The sequence below is a fragment of the Diorhabda sublineata genome, chromosome 3 (assembly GCF_026230105.1).
Source record: "Diorhabda sublineata isolate icDioSubl1.1 chromosome 3, icDioSubl1.1, whole genome shotgun sequence".
NCBI lineage: Eukaryota > Metazoa > Arthropoda > Insecta > Coleoptera > Chrysomelidae > Diorhabda > Diorhabda sublineata.
In genome coordinates this window covers 460,743-480,828 of record NC_079476.1, presented here as the reverse complement: position 1 = coordinate 480,828, position 20,086 = coordinate 460,743, and the positions used below count along the sequence as shown (strand labels likewise).

The window sequence follows — 20,086 nt, the reverse complement described above, 5'->3', positions numbered from 1 at the left end:
GAACTAATAAAAGTACCTTTTAAATTGAATTATGTACAGGTGTAAATTTTGAATGATCCCTGAAGGTTTGTCGCAACCTCTTGGTGATTATCCTTCAGCTACCCCCTTCTATAGCTATACCTCCTTTTAGTTGTTATTCAATATCGAAAATCTTAAGAATATCTCACCAACGAGACATTTTTTTTTAAGTTAATCACGTACAAACATTCAGTTTAATATTTTGTCGGCTAGACAAAGCTTAGGCCGCTTTTTGTGTACTTATCTTTAGAAATTCACCGTCCTAAATCCAACATAATAACAGTATTTTCTACATAGATGATCAATTTCATTATATCATGAAATTCAAGATGGTACCACGCTGTCTCCAAAGTTTTTGTTATGTTATTGGTACGACTTGGGGGTTGGTATAAATTCAATTACAGTTTTAGAAAACATAATCTCTAATATAGATAGAGAATTTTGTCATTTATCGGAAATGATCGTCCTATTTTGTGCAATCACTTAAATTTTAGTTTATTTATTTCATTGTGGATGATCACAATGGATGAAATACTAAAAAAGGAACGAGGATACCTCGACATGATCCCAATAAACTTAATATATGCAGATGACATCGTAATTATAGCAGAAAATCACGGAAAGATGGAAGAACAAAAATTTGGATAGAAGAGAAAGAAAAACTACAAATGAAAAGCAAAAATAGGAATAAAGTCAAATTAATAGATTAAGAAGAGCAAATAAAACTCATCACAAGAAGAGAATCTTAAACGGATTTGTACATTTGGCAAGGATGGAAAGGACAAATAGCAATTACAAAGGCAACAGACAATGAATCAAAGGATAGAAAAAGATGAAAGAACGGGATAAATGGATAATAAATACATTTCCAACGCTGTAGAGATCGCAAGAGGAAAAATTAGAAGAAGAAGTGTGTAGAACGTGGAAAATTATTGTTACAAAGCGAGTTGATTATTTCTGTTGTTACTTACCCGGATGTCAGGCTGTTTGGCCACATCTACTTTGGTCCCTGTAACATTAAATAAAAATATAATTTCTGACTAATATCCCCAATTGGATTCATTATTTTTCTATTTATTCTTTATGTACAAACAAATATAATGCAATTAAAGTTTAATATGATGCAATCAATCACACACATTTTAATTCAACTTACAAAACATAAACGCCATTTTTGAAGCACAACATTGTTAGTAACTACCGTAACTATAAAAAGGATAAATTTTTTCTTATTTTTGGTAGTTCTTTTCCAATTTTAATGTTAAAAGTTAATTGAATGACTCACAACAAACAATAAACTAGGATATGTTTCAAACCAAACAAAAACCCAAATGAAGCAGATGAAATCTGATACTGAGTCTATATATATATAATGTTCATTATCCTCGATGGCTACATCTTTCAATATAATCTTCCTTATTTTCCTTCATTTTCGTATCTTATTATAATCTAATCTTATTTGTCGTTTTTCTCTGCTTTTTTGTATTCTCAGGGTCTCTATTTATAATTATTTTCTTCCGCCCTTTTGATGATGTGAATTACCATTTCAGTTTTGATACCTCTTCTCTAATATTTATAACTTTTTAAATGCTTCTCCACTCGTCCCTTTTCCTATCTTCTATGGTTGATTTTGGTGTGTTCCTTGGCTCCATTTTTTCCAGTTCCCACCCCAACAAGCTATATTTAACGTTCATTCTTGTCTTGGTAGTTATGAAAGTTGAAGGCTTAATAATTCAAAGATGTCCATGATGAACAACGTTGTGCCCGGCTATCGTTTTCGGACGAAGTAGTTGAGAAAGAAATGCTGAAAGATCGAAGGGTGACGGTTCGGGATTTCAGCGAGATTATGGAGACCGCTTGGAATATGCAAGATGGGTCCAGAAAATGCTGATGGATGACATCAAACATTCAACAAGCATGAAGAGAAGTTTTCCAATATTTTGGTCACGTAGCTAGAAAACGAGGTGATAGAAGAAGTATGTATTGATTTGGGGTCAACTGATAGATCAATCCCACTCCTTTTAAAAACTCTAAAATGTTGAATTCCTCATATTTCGAAAGAATGTGGATAGAGGTTTCGTACTCCAAAGAACAAACTCCTCAGGCTGCACTATCTGCTAGGTGTAGCATCTTCAGGTGTTTGTTGAGGTAGGATCTCCTGTTTACGAATGTTCCTCTCTAGATTGAACTGAGCATGAGAGATACAAAGAGAAAAAATAGAGGCCAATTGTCTATGAGATAAACTAGAGTCACACGACAACCTCTTTACGTCAAACCAAGCTGAAGATAGGAAAATATGGAAGGAATTAATGATGGAATTAATAGAGACATTCTCAAGAGGTTACAACTCTCATGAATATATTCGAACCACTTTCTATTCCATCTGAAGAACTAGAAGGTAAAGAAATTAATAATAAGATAACTGATAGTCAAATGGTGAACTCTTTGGTATATTTGGAAAAATTTCTATCGACGATTCTGATGATGATAGAAGTAATCGAAAAACAAGATAAAGAAACATCTGAGGAAATCCTGTACAAAAAGATTAATCAAAATCTACTAAAATTAAGAGAACTAGAAGTAAATCTAACGATGATAAAAAATTCTTGGGATTATAGATTATAAGCAAAGCTGACGAAAAGAAACCTGCTTTTTCAGATACTGTTATCAAAGATATGATTGATTCTACCGCTTTTCTCAAAGAAGAAATTGACAAATATCACGACGTTATACCAGTAGAAAATATCTAACATCAAAATCTGAGCCAGTTTTTAAAGAGGAACTTTTTATTGAAATGAAAGATTCTATCAAAAAAGACAAGCCTAAAATTATACTAACCGCTAACGCTATTAAAGATATACAAGACGAAACTAATGAAGTGAAACAGAAAAGACAAAATAGTCGTACCAAGATAATTACAACAATTGAAAAAATTGAGAAAACAATTAAGAGGACAGAAATAAAAATTGAACCAGCTGTTGTTCCCGATACAATTTTGAAGGTAGCTACAGAAAAAATGGAAAATAAAGATGAACCATGAACTAAATAAAACAATTGAATACTTAGCAGACAGTAACGAGTTTTTGATAAATAAACTCACTAGTTACTATATTTTCTTTGTACCACAACCTACTGTAGATTGAAATGGAATTAAAAATACAGTTAATGAACAAAGCTATATCAATTTGGTTTCTCAATCATAAATCTGTGTGTCCTTTTTTGTTGTAAAATTAAACTTTATAATAATCAAATTGAATAAAGTAATTTTACCGTACCAAAGTTTAAAAAGTCAAGTTCTTATATATAATAGAAAAAAAAGAGAGAGAAAAATATTTGAACTATGGAGAATTCGCTGTGATAATATTGTGAACTCTAATTTATTGAGTGCCATCTCATCTTTCGAATGTTAAATCGTCCGTACTCTTATCAATTACCAGTTGGCAATCCTAAACAGGTAAAAGGAAAAATTGCGAACATTAGAAAAAAAGTTAAGATGCCTCTTAGTCGTGTCGGCAACTTTAAGAGCTTTTTATTTAAACGAATCAAGAATCAAGCAGCGTTATTTACAGCCGAGCGAGTTTCCAATATAAGGCTCATTAAAGAGGATGTAAACTTCGAAACCAATATCCGTTGGAACATCTCATCGAATATTGCTCAAAATACAAATATACCTACTTCCTCCCTCGCTTATGGCCTTTTATATCGTCAGTTCGTCAGCCACGGAGATGCTATTCATGAGACCGTTGCAGATGTTTAAAAATCCTTTTGTAAAATCAATCGTGCGTGATAAACTTTATTGCAAATACGAGTCGAAAAATGTTTTATTAAAAAAAGTTATAATGAAATATATTTTGATTTCTTATTCGTGTTCTTTTTTCTGTTTTATATTTTCCACTCATTAATTGATAAACAATGGATTTCGACGACGAAGTCCACTGTAGACTATTTTTTATTGAAATTATTCATCAGATCAAAAAAATAAATATGCTGTTCGAAAGACAATTTGATATGCTTTACTATGAGCATAAATTTATCAGCATGGCTTATCGTTTATATGCTTAGCAATCGGTAAAGAAATGAGACGTATTTATATGGTGATTATAAAAGAAAATGGACTTAATCAGCGTAACTGGCGCAGCGTTTCAAAGAAGACTAAATTCTTATTGTGTCAACAATATTAAGAAATCGTCACCTTAATACCGTTCTAGTACAACAAGGTAAGTACGAATTCAATGGACATACATATACGAATACTGCAAGAATATAACCTGACCCCTAAAACACCCGCGATTGGTTCAATTAACTGCGTATCGAAAAGAGCACAACCATCAAAAGCAGTTATAAATTGAAAACAACTCATCAGGGATGGTTGCAGCCCTCAACTGAATTCCCAGTTGTTATGCACCGGTTGGATACTTTAGGTTTGTTTAAGACGCCCAACTCCACCACAAATTTAAGAACTGGTGTGTAGATACGTAGAGGACGATTTCGAATACATTCCGAGGTTTTATTGAATCAAAAATTCAAAATGTTTGAAGAAAAACGTAAAAAGTCGAATGGCATGTTACAAACACTGTAAAAAATGAACTTTCTGGCGTAAATATTTTTCTTCGCGAATGATTTAAATAACAAAGTTAAAGTATAATATGAACATATAGGTATAGAAATATAAAGGAAAGTTGGTCATATTGGAACTATTAATTTTTAATAATCAACTGATAAATTCGTTGTTATGAGTATTAACGTGCATTGTGTTTACGTTGAAATTGTTTGTAATGTCCAAAAAACTAGTTAAACATTAAATGAACTTGCGCGGAATCATGAAGCTTTATTGAACAAAATGGAAAATATATAATTGATTAAAAACTATGTTTTGTTTTGAATAAGTCGACCAAAATATTGAAGACTTTCAAATTTTGGATTTAGTTTCAAAGTAAGCTATTATTAACACTCTTTCTGTGAAGCTGTTTATGCCTTTTTCAGTACATTATTCAATAAAAGGCTTCAAATATTGTTCCTTGGATTTCTTAGGGCGAATCAACATCACTAATAATCCTTTTAATTAGACACACAACGGATTTTTCTGAACGAATATGAGGAAAAAAAGTTTATCGGAGAAACGAATCGCCACGAGAAGGAAAGCGTTCAACGCCTGTTATTTTGATAAAATAATTTTATAATTGCGTTAAAAAATGACACGTTACTGCGCTTTTTTTTACGATTTTTGATTCAATGAATGCAAATTAATGAAAAAATAAAAAATATGAATATGAACAGAGTAAATTAATGTAGTATGGTGATAATATTCCCACACGGGGAATATTCTGTCAGCCTCAGAATAAATAATAAATAATTAAATGTAATTTTAAGAAGTAAGGTTAAGTAACTGCCGTAAACCAAACTACCAAATCATTCTAATGATTTGGAAATAATAATTTGGCGGTTGGAAATATTAGCGCATGCACCACATATTAAAAGAATTCTGTAGGGATACTATTAAATTTGTTTATCAAACGAGGTCTGGCAATTAAATAACAAAAATGATTTTATTATAAAAAATATTTTACATTCGAATGCTCCCCTTCAATATACTCCCCTCCCGTCACCACACGTCTTTCCATACGTTTTTTCCATTGATCCAAACAGTGCTGGAAGTCTTCTTTGGTGAGGGTCTTCAGGAGTTCTGCCGTTTTTTGCTTTACCGCTTCCCATCGACTCAAATCGGGTCCTTTTCGTATCGGAATGTATGTGGCGAGGGAAGGGGAGTATATTATAATCAAACCTTTTTTCGTAACCAGTCTCGTTATTTAATAGCCAGACCTCGTAGACGTATCCTTTTTTGCGTTCTTAAATGTTTTAAAATAAGTCAAGATTCTAGAGTATTGCAAATTGACTGTCTTCTGTGTAAGAAAAACAAGTTTGAAAAGTGCACCATAATTAGAAAATAAACCGATCATTCTGTAGTTTTAATAAAAATTATTACGGATCATTCAATAGTACTAGAAATTGCTTTTTTTCACTTCTACGTCCACTAAAATCAATATACGGTTTGTTAAACCGAAGAATATTAACGAGAAATGTACTTTTAACGATTTCATATTGTGTAGCCGCCTTTGGAAATTGTCGACTATTGTCGGTGCATTGTTAGACCGTTTTTGGTAAAGTAAAATTTCCGGGCGGTTGCGTCCGAGTGTGCAAACCACCAGAAAATTGATGTAAACTTGCGAGACCCTTTTCGAGATGTACACGATTTCTTCGACACCGATAACATCTCAAAGAAACTTTTTGGAATCAGTCAATGGTTGCAGCTGAAGGGATTGTCGCATATCGTGCCTTGTTTATATCTAATCAAACCAATCTGGGTTTAAAAACATTCTAAACAGTCTAATTAGCCAACCGATTACTATCCAAATAGTGTACTGTATGAATGTATTTAATGAAGTTATCGATAAATACGAGAAAAAATTAATAATAAAGAGATTAGGGTCTCAATTTTGTTGAAAAATAAAGTACAGAGAAAAATCTTTTTTCAATACACTCGGAGACTTAGTCATATTCCACATTTAACTTTGATTTTCTTGAAATATCTATAAAATCAATATATGCATAATTGAGGAATTATATACACGATGTTGTAGAAAAACTATGGATTATTAGAAGCACCATTACAGAAATTGAGGTGTACTCAAAATCAATAATTATTGATTTATAAATCAATAATAATCATTTTGAGCAAAGCTGTTTTTATAGAACCATGTCGATACATTCAATAGAGTTGGTTTTCTAAACTTACCTATTATTCTCAACTCATAAATTCTGTCAGGGATGGCTTCGAAATCCGCTGCTAAATTTTGCAACTCGTTTATCGCTATAAAACCTGATACTAAAAGTCTATTAGGTCTGCATTTAGGCAGAATCTATTATTGATTAGCAATAAGCTATAAATTAAGGTTTCTCATTGGTTGTTGCTAATCGCTGGTACGTTTTGTAGAAACATTGAAACTGAAGCTAGGAAGTCCATCAGCTGCTCAATTAATCCAGATTTAAATGAAATAAGTTTAAATTATGATGCTGTAAATGAAAATACTGGAACACTGTCAGTCCCATAAAGCAAAAATGATAATGCGTTTGAACATAAACTAAAAAAAAATTGTTGGGATACATTGTTTTGTACGCTCGGTAGTACCTTTAACTTACGCAATCAAGCTGGTGCTTCAATAAGAGTTCATCCGACGTTCATCTCCAGAAGGAAACCACAGGTGTAACTAGAGGCAGTAAGCGTCGATCTGCAGTCGACTAGCAACTGGCAAAAAGGAAAAGAAATCTCGCTTTTTAAAATTTAAAATGTTTTGTATAAGTAATAAAAGAATAAAGCCTGTATTATTCCTTTTATCATATCTTTCGTTTTCTATGAGCAAGTTCATGAATGAACGTGCACATACTTAGATAAAACATACAGCTGATTAGCAAATCCTACCTTCTATTGGCAATAGTGCGCATAGTATTTCCAGGGAGACAAAATCTACCCGCGATTAGCAATGTTTGTACAAAACGTACCAGCAATTAGCAACAACCAATCTTCTTCTTTTAATGCTTACCCACATGCAACCACTTTTTTCATGGCTTGTCTATCCCTAGCGATATGGATCAATGTCTGAATATCTTGTATACCCGTCCACTGCCTCACGTTCCGCAACCATGACATCCTCTTCCGTCCCAATCCTCTCTTACCTTCAACCTTGCCCTCGAGTATCAGCTGAAGGAATTGATATTTATGGCTTCGCTTTATATGGCCAAGATACGCAATCTTTCGTTTCTTCGCGATGTTAAAGAGTTCACGGTCTTTATTGATACGCCTGAGAATATCCTCATTCCTCACTATGGCAGTCGATGGTATCTTCAGGATTCTGACGACCAATGAGCTCCTGCTCCTCACATTCCAGAACCTTATATTTATTTTATCCTACAGATATTTTTTTTATCCAATATCAATAAAATTCTTGTCCTGTTGGGGCAAAGGTGACTTCATTTTTCATTCGTTCGATTCCATTCTCAAACATTGCCATTTAGTCACTATTTTCCCCTCTTCTCGCACCTCTTCGATTTTTTTCATTCATTTTCATCGTTTCATCAAGACAATACACCGGTTCTAATATCCTTTATTGCAATGACCAAAATCAATCAATGAATGAATGAATTTCTATATCATGCATTCTATTCACCAGATTTAGTCCCCTTGGATTATTTTCTGCTCCCACATTTGACAAAATGACTCGGTAGTCAAATATTTTTCAACTTCTGGAGACCATCTTCGTATATTAACTATATTAACCCCGAATTCAAGAACCACCTGGAGTAGTAATAGGTTCCAGTCAATTCCTCAACTTTTTTCTTATTATCCTTTTTATTATAATGTTTAAGAGGATTGGGGGCAGGACACATCCTTGTCTTACTCCTTTTTCGATTCTGATTTTTGGCTTTCGTCCCGTATACTTTTAAAATTTTCCACATTATGGTTTATCGAGTCAAACGCTTTTTTTAAGACTATAAAATTTAACTAGATATGTTCCGTTCGCTGTTTTGTATAAACGAAATAATTTGTGTTTTCACTGAAAAATCGCTTTTATAATGATGCACCAGGTGAATATGGAGGATGTCTCAGGAAATAGTCACGTACTTTGCATATCAGGCCAAACGCATTGTCATGTTAAAACAAAACTTTTCTTTTCAACAATTACTTAATTAATCTTGAGGACTTCTTACATGAGCTCGGTTTTCTTTCTTTCCTATCAATTTTCCTGCTATCTTATTTCTTAATTTTCCCCTCTCATCTTATATCTCCAGTTCCTCCTCGGTATTCCTTTCCTTTTTTGTAAGTTCGTGTTTCATATATCTTCTGTCCAAATCATACTAATTGTCTTTTTTCGATTTTGTATTGAATTGTGTTATTTTCTATTTTGTCGTATCTTGATTTATTCTCTATTATTATTAGAAATATCAGCTCTGTATTTTGGCTAGAAACTGTCTGAATTGCATTGAATAATCTCAAATTTTCTCTTTTATTTCTTATTCCAATCTTCCATCTTGCTTTAGAGCTATGCCAAGGTATTTTAAGCTTTTGACCTGCTCTATATTTGATTCTTCTTATTTTATCTCACCTGTCTTCTATTTTCAACAAATGCGGTCATTCTCAAGCATAAAAACGTGTCAAAAAATCAACAAGAAATTGGCCAATTATCGTTTTTGTTTTCTAAATAATCAATAAGCATCAAGTATAACTTTCATTGACCAAAGAACACATTCCTCGAATGAAGTCCATTGTTTCTAATGTATTTTTGTTTCTGGGACATAACTATGTTGCCAAGTTTCATCTTGGATTAGGCTGATCAAGAGAGTTCTTGATCAGCATTAGTCAATCGTGGTTTTTACCTTTTTTATGTCCAACATTTGGTGTAAAATATTTCTCGTTCAGTTGGAATATTTACTTCGTAACACGGATTCCATTAAATATTTCTGGAGTAATTACGGTAAACGACGGTTCTCAATATCCAATATCATCCTTGACATATGGCTTCTTTTAAAGGCAGAAAATCGATTACGAATCATTATATGGTACATAAAAAGAATTCATAACTTTTTTACCACATAAAGAATAATATTTTTTATATATATGAGTACTAAGACAGATTTATCCATCAGGTTTATGTAGAATTTGATAGGTAAAATCATAAACTAACGAAATTATCAATTTCTGAAAAGTTACTAACTAATGTATGGATTTATTCGCTTCAATATACTTATTACTACAAACTCGTCTCCGCCCTAGAGTCGGCCCTGTCTGGATTTAGAGGAATTATAAAATTCGGGTTAACTTAGTTAAGTGATAAGTGAATTATTATAAGTTAGTGTAGCGTATAGTGTAAAAATAAATTGAGATCGTAAGAGATAATGTTTATTAATTCACCTCCTCAAGCTCCACGCAATGTGTATTTCGATTTAATATAGGAATGAATTTCCAATAGTGCGATTTCACAAGAGCTATCGTATGCTCATTTTTCTGTTCGTTTATTAACTTGAGGTTTGAGCACGTGTACAAGTGCTCATATAAAAACGGAATCGTGTAATTTTGAGTTTTCAAGTGGCAATAAGTATTCATGTGGCGCAGAACAAACAATAAGATTGCTGCTTTCGAGTACAAAGGACTAGTTGACTACTCCCTGTGGTTTTGTATTGGGGTTTATAATTTAATAGCTCGGTCTAACATTTTATTAAATATTACACTTTGAGCTAGTTATATTAAAAATGAGTAGAACTGAAATAATACAATGAATACACCTCGTGACCATGTCATGTACAACTGACTGTAAGAAAAACGTGGATTTAGATGGAAAACATTCTGGTCTTGTAATTTGTTACTGTTAATCGGCAAGACCAACGGGGCTTGTGCGTTGGGGTCATTGGAACCACAGAAACTAGAGCTAACTCATATTTAAATTGAGTATCGTTGATGAAACATATTACTCAGTTCTATTAAATAGTTTTAGTTAGTTTGGATTTCGAATAACGAGCCTTCCTTCAGGTGTATATTCTATGGTGGTAAATCAGCTAAATCCAAGGAGTTTATAAACTTGGATTTGTTGGTTTGATAATTAGTGGCTTCAGTGGTTTTTGAAATTTAATCACCAGGAAAATAGGTCAGCCTTTCTCGAGTTATCTCATATATAATGTCGATTAGCATTTTTCGCTTTGTTTATTAAATAAACATACAATAAGAGAGGGTTAAAATTTGAAATGTCACCCACAGTATTCTTTGATTTTGACCCAGCCCCATGAAGTTCTCTGATACCATGGGTAAACCATTATTTGGACTTAGATGGAAAAAGCCTAAACCTTCACAATTCCACAAGACGCACAACAAGACTTTAGTGAACGTTTCTAATGAATTTGTAAACATAAAAAAAAATTAATCATCGTTATTTCATACATTACTTTTATTTGAAAGGCATTAGCTGAATCAATATAAAAGCTTAACTTGATTCTAGTCTGGGTAAGCCTACTACTTAGTTATTAACAGTAAAATATTGGATAGCAAATGAGGCGATTACTCCAGAAATGTTGAAGAAAAACCACGAAGCAGTTCGGGATGATGATCGACTGAAAGTGCGAGGCTTGTAGACATTTAAAAAATTGGGGTACATCGCATATTGAAAGCTGTACGCAAGATGGGCACCAAAGAAGGCTATTCCATCTATAGCAACCGTTATTGCAATGGTCAAAATTAATAAATTGAGTTTGCTTTATAAGAAAAAATGGTTCGGTGGTTAAAGATTTTCTAGCAATGTTGAAGTGATGTCGATAGTTAATGACTATTTTGAGGAGATTAACGATTCTTATTATAAAAAGGGTATCGAACTTTTTGTGTTTTCTTAGTTGGCACAATACTCGTATGTTATCTTTAGATAGGCAGCTAGACGATCTGAGGACGAAGGATCTTCAAGCGTCAAGTCTCCACTATTAAAACGATTAAATCGACGCTACGCCGTTCGTTGATTAACTGTGTCTTTCTTATAGACATCGGGGTGTACAACACCAAGTTTCAGCTGGTTCCGGCTGATAGTACCTTGTTCAGGCTCTACTTTTTAGGGATAGTATAAAAGCAATAGTAGGGCAGATGTAGATCCTTAGCCGTAGAAAAGGAAATGTATCTAGGAGGAAAAACTCCGATAGAAAATCCTGATCCTCCAGACGTCGACGAGTTGGCCCGATACCTCAACCCCCATCCTGGTGGACCAGGAAAAAAATGGAAAGGTTAAAAATTTCGAAAGATAAATATTAGATCGTAATTGATTGAGATGATTCTATTGGTGGTAACTAATTAAGTTGAAAATAAATTGTTTTGTGACAAAAACACTAGAAAAATTGAGTGTTAAGTACCTGCTATAGTTTATGTTTTACTTACATACATCCTCAGCGAAAACGCACATTTCTTCATTCATTTAAAACTCAACATATTCATGAAACAACAAATGTAGATTCATAATTTACCAATAAATTAACATAATACGTCGAACCTCACAACTCACATATACTTTATGTACACTAACAAATATTTAAAAGCGACAGGACTATTTTTTTTTTTTTTTCACTTAATTTTGTTCATGTGTCTGTCTTGTATAAAAGGCGACCATGCACTGAATTACTGCCCCGCTATTTCGAAACGGCACAACTAAATCCAATATAATCATAATATAATGATAATACTCTTTACTCGAATCCCGGGATTTACTAGCTAACTAACTAATCGTCTTATGTGTGAATTTTGCCTCTTTTTCTAATCCGATTCCAGGATCAAAGTTACGCGGTATGCTTATAGTTTCGTTGGGTTACGTTGGGGATATTCAGTGACCCAGAGACGTGCCTCAAATTACCATAAACTACGTTTTAAGTGATAATCTATAAGATGATAATTTCTTAGTTGTAAATTATAAGCATAGATGGAGATCGGGAAAGATAAATAAGCAACGAAGTAATCTGTATTTCCTAGATAAATAACCTAGAATAAATCCACAATACAAACACATACAGTTTCATTATCCTGTTCGACAAGTTACTCCATACTGAAGACATAATATAACTGTCAAACTGACCAAAAGACCAAAGGAGCCGAGGGCTGAGGGAATCTCCTTTCCTGCAGGAAGGAATTGAGGTCAGCTGGTTTTAAGATAATGACGTCTATGGGCGAGAGTCTTAGGGTCGAGGATGGAAGAGAGGATCGTAGAGCTGAACTGCGCGTGTTTTGCCTCTAGGAGCAACGCAGTTCTACTAAAGTCGACTTAGATCTTGTTCGAAATCCATTCACTTCGCTGCTCGATTGAAGAATTAGTTCTCAGCAGAGGGAATTAGTGAAATAAGAGAGTTCGTAATACCTTTAGTTATGCAAACGGAGATAGAGTCCATATTGACCATGGTCTGGTTTGCTACGGAAGATAATAAGCACCAATTATGGAACGCTATATAACACTCTGTGAGCTGATTTAGGTTTCTTGATATTGAGCAATGAAATTATCGGCGACCTGATAAGGCTTGGAGCTACTTAGGCGCCGACAGGACCCGGAATCTGCAAGGGAAAGCTCTGGGAAAGACAAAAATTTCCCAAACGAATGGACTAGATGCACAGACTTTGGTAGGCCTAATTACTTGACAGAATTTGGTACGGCACAGATATTTACAGATATGACAATACAATTGTCATGCTCTTATTAAGAGACATATGAAAATTCTAGGACCTCACCTAGCAAAAAAGATTGGCTTCTGAAGAGAACCGTAGATTATAGCAACGGCGATAAAAGGAGGCGGCAAAAGATCCCTGGCCCAACAAAGATAACATGAAAATTTTGCTTTAAGCTCCATAAACTATTCCCAGCGATGTTCAATAAGTTCGATATCATTAAATACTCTTAAAATAGCCATTAACTGTCGATAAAACGATTATTGTTGGTAAATTAAGTCTTTGAACAGAGAATAATCCGGGATTCAGACAGATGGAGTAGTCTTTGCCTTCTTTGGTACCAGTTTTCCCTTTCCAGTCCATTGTTTTGATTGTTTTTTTTTGTTACGGGTGTAAAGTGATGAGCCCACGCTTCATCCATGGTTATGAAACGGTTTTATTTCTTTGTGCATTGTCTTGATGAAACAACACTTTCTTCTTAACCAAATGCGGTCGTTTTTGCTTGATTCGCTCAATGAGCTCCCATAGTACTCGCCGTTAATAGTTTTCCTTTTTTCAATATAATCTCATAAGCATCCCATGAGATTAACTACAGATAAAACGGTTCTTTGCCGTCTTTGAAATCGGTTCTCCATTTTTAGTCCATTGTTTTGATTGTTTTCTTCACGATGCTGTTACTGTGTACTTTTTGATACAGTGGTAATTTTAAAGCAACTACCGCCATCTCTAGATCAGGCCAGGTGCTTATGGGAACATTCTCGTACTAGGATGGGTCATTGAGTGAATTACTTTTTGTATGAAACGCAGCTTTTTCGATGAAATATAATTTTTCAACTTTATACAATCTGTCAAATACAATTTTTTTTCAGTTAATAAAACGAGTATTTTGAAAATTGATGCTTCAAACAATAGATACTGGAAGCGAAACCTTCTAAAAAAAATTGTAATTTTTATCTGTTACAATTTCTGTAGGAGCAGCTGGACTAAAAATTCCCCATTAATTAAAAGTGACAAAATAAAAATCGTATCATTCTCCACCTGCATAATAATTAAAATCTAGTATATAAATTACAGACGATTTTATCGCACTTTTACCGTTTTGTTTCAAAATTCGCAATTATTATATATTTCTATGCACCTATCAAGAATATTTTGCAGCTTTACATAGCATTCGTTGGTCATGACCTAACATTAATAAATGTAGACATCAAAAAATGTTGCGTGTTCGCGAATATTAAAAGGATTTACATAATAATGGATGTAATGGATTTTAAAAGCTCAGCTTAAGGTGACATAAGTAGAAAAATTAAATAATTTCAAATAAAATTTTGAAGTATATCTCTAATAACTATCAATCAAATTAAGCGAAAAAATGTAAGCTGTCACTGAATATGTAAAAAATCGTTTAAATTAATGAGTTGTTAATACGATTCCGTAATTTTTTGTACTGTTCAGATACGAGATGTGTTAGAAAATACGTCGAATTATTCTAGAAAGATATATTCCTACCGTCATTCTAAATACCGCCCTTAGTTAGTCCAAGGGCGGATTCAGGATGTTGACAAAGGGTGGTCATTAGTATTAGGACGAGTCCTCCCTTAAACACAAGCCTTTACTCACAAAATTTAAGTTAATTACGTTGTTTTTGACAGTATAATAACGAATTTTACTCAATTTTTACTTTAAACCTCAATTCCTCATCGACTTTAAACCAAGATAATTAATAATCAGGATTGGTGGGTGTCATGACCCCCATGATACCCCTCTTGATCCGCGCTTGAGCTCTTCTTTATATTTCTCAATAAAATTTGAATTTTACTGTACAAACCAAGCTGTTTTTGAGGTTGAAAGTCATCCCGATTATTTCTCGTTCTGAATTCCCTCATTTTCAGCTCGTTCATACCATTCGTAGAAAGTTGACACATTATTATAGACTGATTGGAATTTCCAGTCATCTTTTTTATTACTTTTTTAACGCCGAACAAATCTCAATATTAATGTTTTATTCTGCAAAACGCAATCTAACTAAAGCAGTTGTAGTAACCAATTCAAACTTCTCACATTTCATTTTAATCAATGAGAGTATGGAACTAGTTTAAAATTGGTTTTTGATCAATGATTATGTTCATATAAATTTGTCGTCTTTATGCTTTGACGTCGTATTAGTTTAATCTTATATATATGTTTACGTAAAGAAATTTTGGATACGATTTTCATCAACTTAATCGACCTGAAACTTTGTATACTTCTAAAATACCGAGGATAATACAATAATCCTCGTTAGGATCTCAAAATGAGGATCGGTATAATAGATCTGGATCCATCACTATGATATAAAGACAACAATGCAAAGTAAGGAGTGGAAAAAACGATGAACAAAACCTTAATCGGCAGATGATCGCAGTTAACAATGGAAAATAAGATACTTAAGTACAAAATCATCCTAAAACCAATATGGATATATGGCATAGAACTATGGGGCTGCAGTAAATCATCGAACATCAAAGTACTGCAAACTTTTCAATCTAAAATACTTCACATAATAGCTAATGCTTCATGGTTTATAAACAACCACACATTAGACACAGACCTCGACCACCAAAGTCCATTAATATCCAAGCTTTACACTGATCCAATGGAACAGAGAAGATTGAAAAGACGCTGGTCAGAAGACATCATAGAGGGATCTACGAAGACCCACCAGTGGTGCCCGCCTCAAGTTATTTAGCAAGAAACCATATTATTTACTTATTACTCTGCATTTTTTTTAGTAGATTGTAAGTTTGCAATTAAATAAAAAAAAAGTTTCAAAGTTAAGTGTGGCGCAAAAATAAAAATGTCTATCAAAGTTTTTTTGTATCAGTATAGTCACAGATCTAACATTGTAGAATGGCTTTGAATCAACTGAACAACCGCCATTTTCTCCAGATTTAGCCACCAGCGATTATTACTTGCGTGGTGAACAATTACTTCGAAATCAGTGGTGTGCAGGGATTGAACGATCTTTATTTTGAAATTTATAAATCTATATGCTTAATGTATTGTAAATACGATGAGGTCAGATTAACCCTTGTCCACTGATCTTCTTGAAAATAGACAATATTTAATATAAAATATTGAAGTTAAGTCACTAAAAAACAGACTGAATAGCCATGTCAACTTAGGCCTTCTCAACATCAAGAAGAAGAGAAAAAAGGTTATATTTTGAATAAAACCATCCCCATACATACTCATACACCCCATACCCTTTATTGCTCGCTCTCTTAAACAATTCCCATGGATATAGTGATTCAAGGAGTGTTGTTGGTTTTATTGTTTGTCGCACACCGATTTTAATCACAGTCTTCTTCAATCTTAACCAGAATAGCATCAGATGAAGTATTAGTACTTAGTCTCTTCGGTCCTCAGACGATATAAAAGAAGTTATTTCTTTATTGGAGAGAAAAAATAATTCTGTTCAACAGCCAGACAAGTCCTACTTCCCCACTTTTTAGGTTAAAACAAGGTTACCCTTATTGGGACAAACCTGAACGTAAATATTTGAAATAAATTAATTTATCGTCAGGTTTTCCTGACGAGGTGGTCCACACTAGTATTGCATTAGGTTGATTCTAGGTTCGGTCGATGATGAAGTTTTCAACCCACAACGCATCGCATGAAACTCTTCCATTCATAACGTGGCGTGGAATACTAACTGCAGGTGTTGCGCTACATCATAACGAAGAGGGTGATTCAATGTGCAATCTGGTAGATTCGAAAACATTTTTATTGCTTGTCCACAAACGGTTCGACGCACAGTTATCGTTTTCACGAAATTCTACTAGGAGGTATTTGATAATCCACACTACATGCCAGATCTATTTCCTGCGAACAGATGTGAAGACGTCTATGATATGTTGGATCCTTTCACAGCACGCAGCTACAGGGGTCAGAGGAATAATTTGGTATCCGTAAACTTAAAGATTTAAACTCATAGAAACTAAAACGAAGTCACAACTAATTTGTGTGTATTTCTATTTATTCTGTAATACCTATAACATAAAATAAAACCAGCCGAGGCAAGTAGACATCGGTCCAACGACATAAAGGTCACCAAAACAATAACAAATAAAATAACTATAAATCAGAAAGGATTATATTAATTCCGAAAGTTCTGAGTCGCTCGATTCACTGCATCCATGATGAAATTCGTTGGAATATGCGTTTTCATGATTTATCGATTAAAATTTCATCATAACCAAATGATATTTTATACATGAACGAAAATTTTAATGCCAGTATAATGTATTTTTTTTTTAAATAACTTCGAAAGAGATAATTAAAAATTTTATTATTATAACTTTAATCCCGTAGTTATCACTCATTTTTCATATAAATTCCTGTCGAGTGCTTTGACAAAACCATGAAAATAGTTAAGGAAACGGAATTTAGCATCTTTGAGCAGCAGTGATTTGTAGGAATCGGGATAAATAAGGCCCGAAGAGTTTTAATTTAAAAGCAGATATTGCACGAATTCGCAGCAGGTATCTTGAAGAAAAAAATTATGCCACAGAGGTAAATTCACCTCAAGAATTGAAAGACACAATTCAACTTGACTTTAATGACCTCATAGCTGATTCCCAACCGTTTAGAAGATAATTTAGATAAAAAGTATAGACTTGAAAACGTTGTGTTTAATATTACTTGGTACGAACTGTGTAACTAGCGCCCTCTATGAGAATCAGACATGAAAACAAATTCCTTGGATGTATCAACTTCCAAAACATATTCGTATAAAATTTCAATACAGTGTTGCCAGTAGTTGCGGCAAAATCGTAAAAATACGGATGGCGTTACGAAAATTTTTTACTAAGCAAACCTCAAATATTTTTCAGTTTTCTATCTCTCCAAGATGTAAATTTTGCATTACAAGTGGGAGTAAAATCTAGTAGAAATATATTTGAATGATCTACAACTTTAATTTAATCAAACTTCAACCCGAATTGAGTAATAAAATAAATAATTTTGTGAAAATAATAAAAAAATGTAGATACATCGCTGCACATTAACAAAACTGTGCATTGAAAATGAGTTGTTACAGAATATGAATTTTGACGACACATTTGAAAATTTTGCCACAACTAAATCGAGAAAAACTTAAATTAAATAAAAAGTTGATGAAATAATATTTTAATTCATTTTTACTAATAATTTGAAACTAGTATATTTCATTTAAAATAGTACGAGATTTTTTGATTTTCTTGAGTGGGCCCCGGGTTAATTTAACCCCCTAGGCCTCAATAATTCATAATCCGGCGCTGCCTTAAGGTGTCCCGCTACTTCGAAAAATGGTACATTCAATTTTGGCGAATTTTATATCTTAGAACAAGCATAATTTGATTAATAAACTCTTCAAAAATCTTCGGTGAAATTAATTTAGACGAATAATTCCTTAAGAATTTGTTTAGTACATACCTAGGATGTTTTGTAATTTTAAATTTGATATTCTGAGCTTTCAATGTTTTCACGAACAACAACAAAACGTTGATTCCGATACATACATAATCAATTAGAGATAAAAATTGATTCTACATTATCATGATTAATATCGTAAAGAACAAATACGAAGAGCAACATAAAATTCACATCATCCGAGTGACAAATGCGGAAAGGAATCGAGTATAGAAAGCGAAAACTCACCTTTTGTTATTGTAAAAAAGTCAAACAGTAGCAAAAAGGAGATGAGATATTGTTAGCACAATGAAAAGTCAATATATATCACTCCATCTATTTGTTCACTTAGTCAAACACAATGCCGAGTTAAGCCTTAGTACTTAGTGTAGATAAAACCGGGAGTTTAAGCGCAAATCGGTTTACAGTGGATTCCTAACTATATACACGCTCCTAATACGAAAGCTGTATTAAATAAGTAGAATTGATCCTCACTTTTCGTGGCTCGGGACATAAGCCACGCCCCGCCCCCCCGCAGGCGGCGCTGATATCGGTGAAGTTCGGCCCGAAGAGCCGCCGGCACCTCGACGTGCACCGGTACAGGCGTCGCTGCCGCCTCTCTATCTAGAGACGCTCCATACCCGAGTAACTCGACCAGCGTCGGAAACTGAATCTAACAACTTCTTCATAAATAAAAAAAAAAAAATAATAAAATCAAATAATTATTATTGTGTTTAATTTTATTGTCATTCAAAAAATTTTACTACAACTTGCTATTGAGCCGATTTTTTCCATTCCCATTAAGGTATTTCCAAAACATAAGATTTGAACACTTCAATCGCTTCTTCAGATGTAGATTTTTGACCTGTCAGAAGATCAGAGGAACCCATCGGGTGCCGAACAAGGACTGTACTTCGAATGGAACATCAATTCGGTGTTTTGACAGTTCAAAAACGTTTTTGTTTGAGCTGATATGGAAGAGCTCGCATTGTCTTCTGCGATTGATATCCTTAATGTTTTGGCAAACAAATGTTGGTGTACCATTCAACAATTGATCGTTCTACATTGCTCTCCATTGGAACGGTAGCTCTATGTACAGTCTTTTTGCTTCGAAGTACTTCACGCGCGATAAATTTTTATTGAATTTGGTTCGTCTTGAAATACCCATAGTGTTGTTAAATTTCGGGTTCATATGTATGACACGCTATGTCCTGATCTTGCAGACCTTCAGTCTGTAGCGAAGTGCGACCTCAATTGAGTTCGGAAAGCCAGCAAAACACGATGGCTCTAGGTGGCGTTTCATCACCAAAATTAAAACCTTCTTTTGGTTTAATCCACATCAAAAGTCATAAAGAATCATTGCAAGATGTTGTTCGCGATTTTACTCAAAAAGCACTTGTATGACAACAC

General features: G+C 33.7%; 1 protein-coding gene across 2 annotated transcripts in view; it reads right to left on the bottom strand.

The window, feature by feature from the left end:
• LOC130441418 (homeobox protein OTX2-A-like) overlaps positions 1-19,258 on the bottom strand; it is a 51,451-nt gene extending 32,193 nt beyond the window's left edge. The window contains exons 1-2 of one of the 2 annotated variants that reach the window (XM_056775096.1): positions 18,926-19,258; positions 990-1,027 (exon numbers count right to left, since the gene is read on the bottom strand). In XM_056775096.1, coding sequence (XP_056631074.1) covers positions 990-1,015 — 26 coding nt within the window. In that variant the 5' untranslated portion in view covers positions 1,016-1,027; positions 18,926-19,258. Of the gene's footprint in view, positions 1-989; positions 1,028-11,977; positions 12,212-18,925 lie in introns of those variants that run through there. The other variant, XM_056775097.1, reaches the window with a different exon arrangement.
• Between the last annotated feature and the right edge of the window lie 828 nt (positions 19,259-20,086).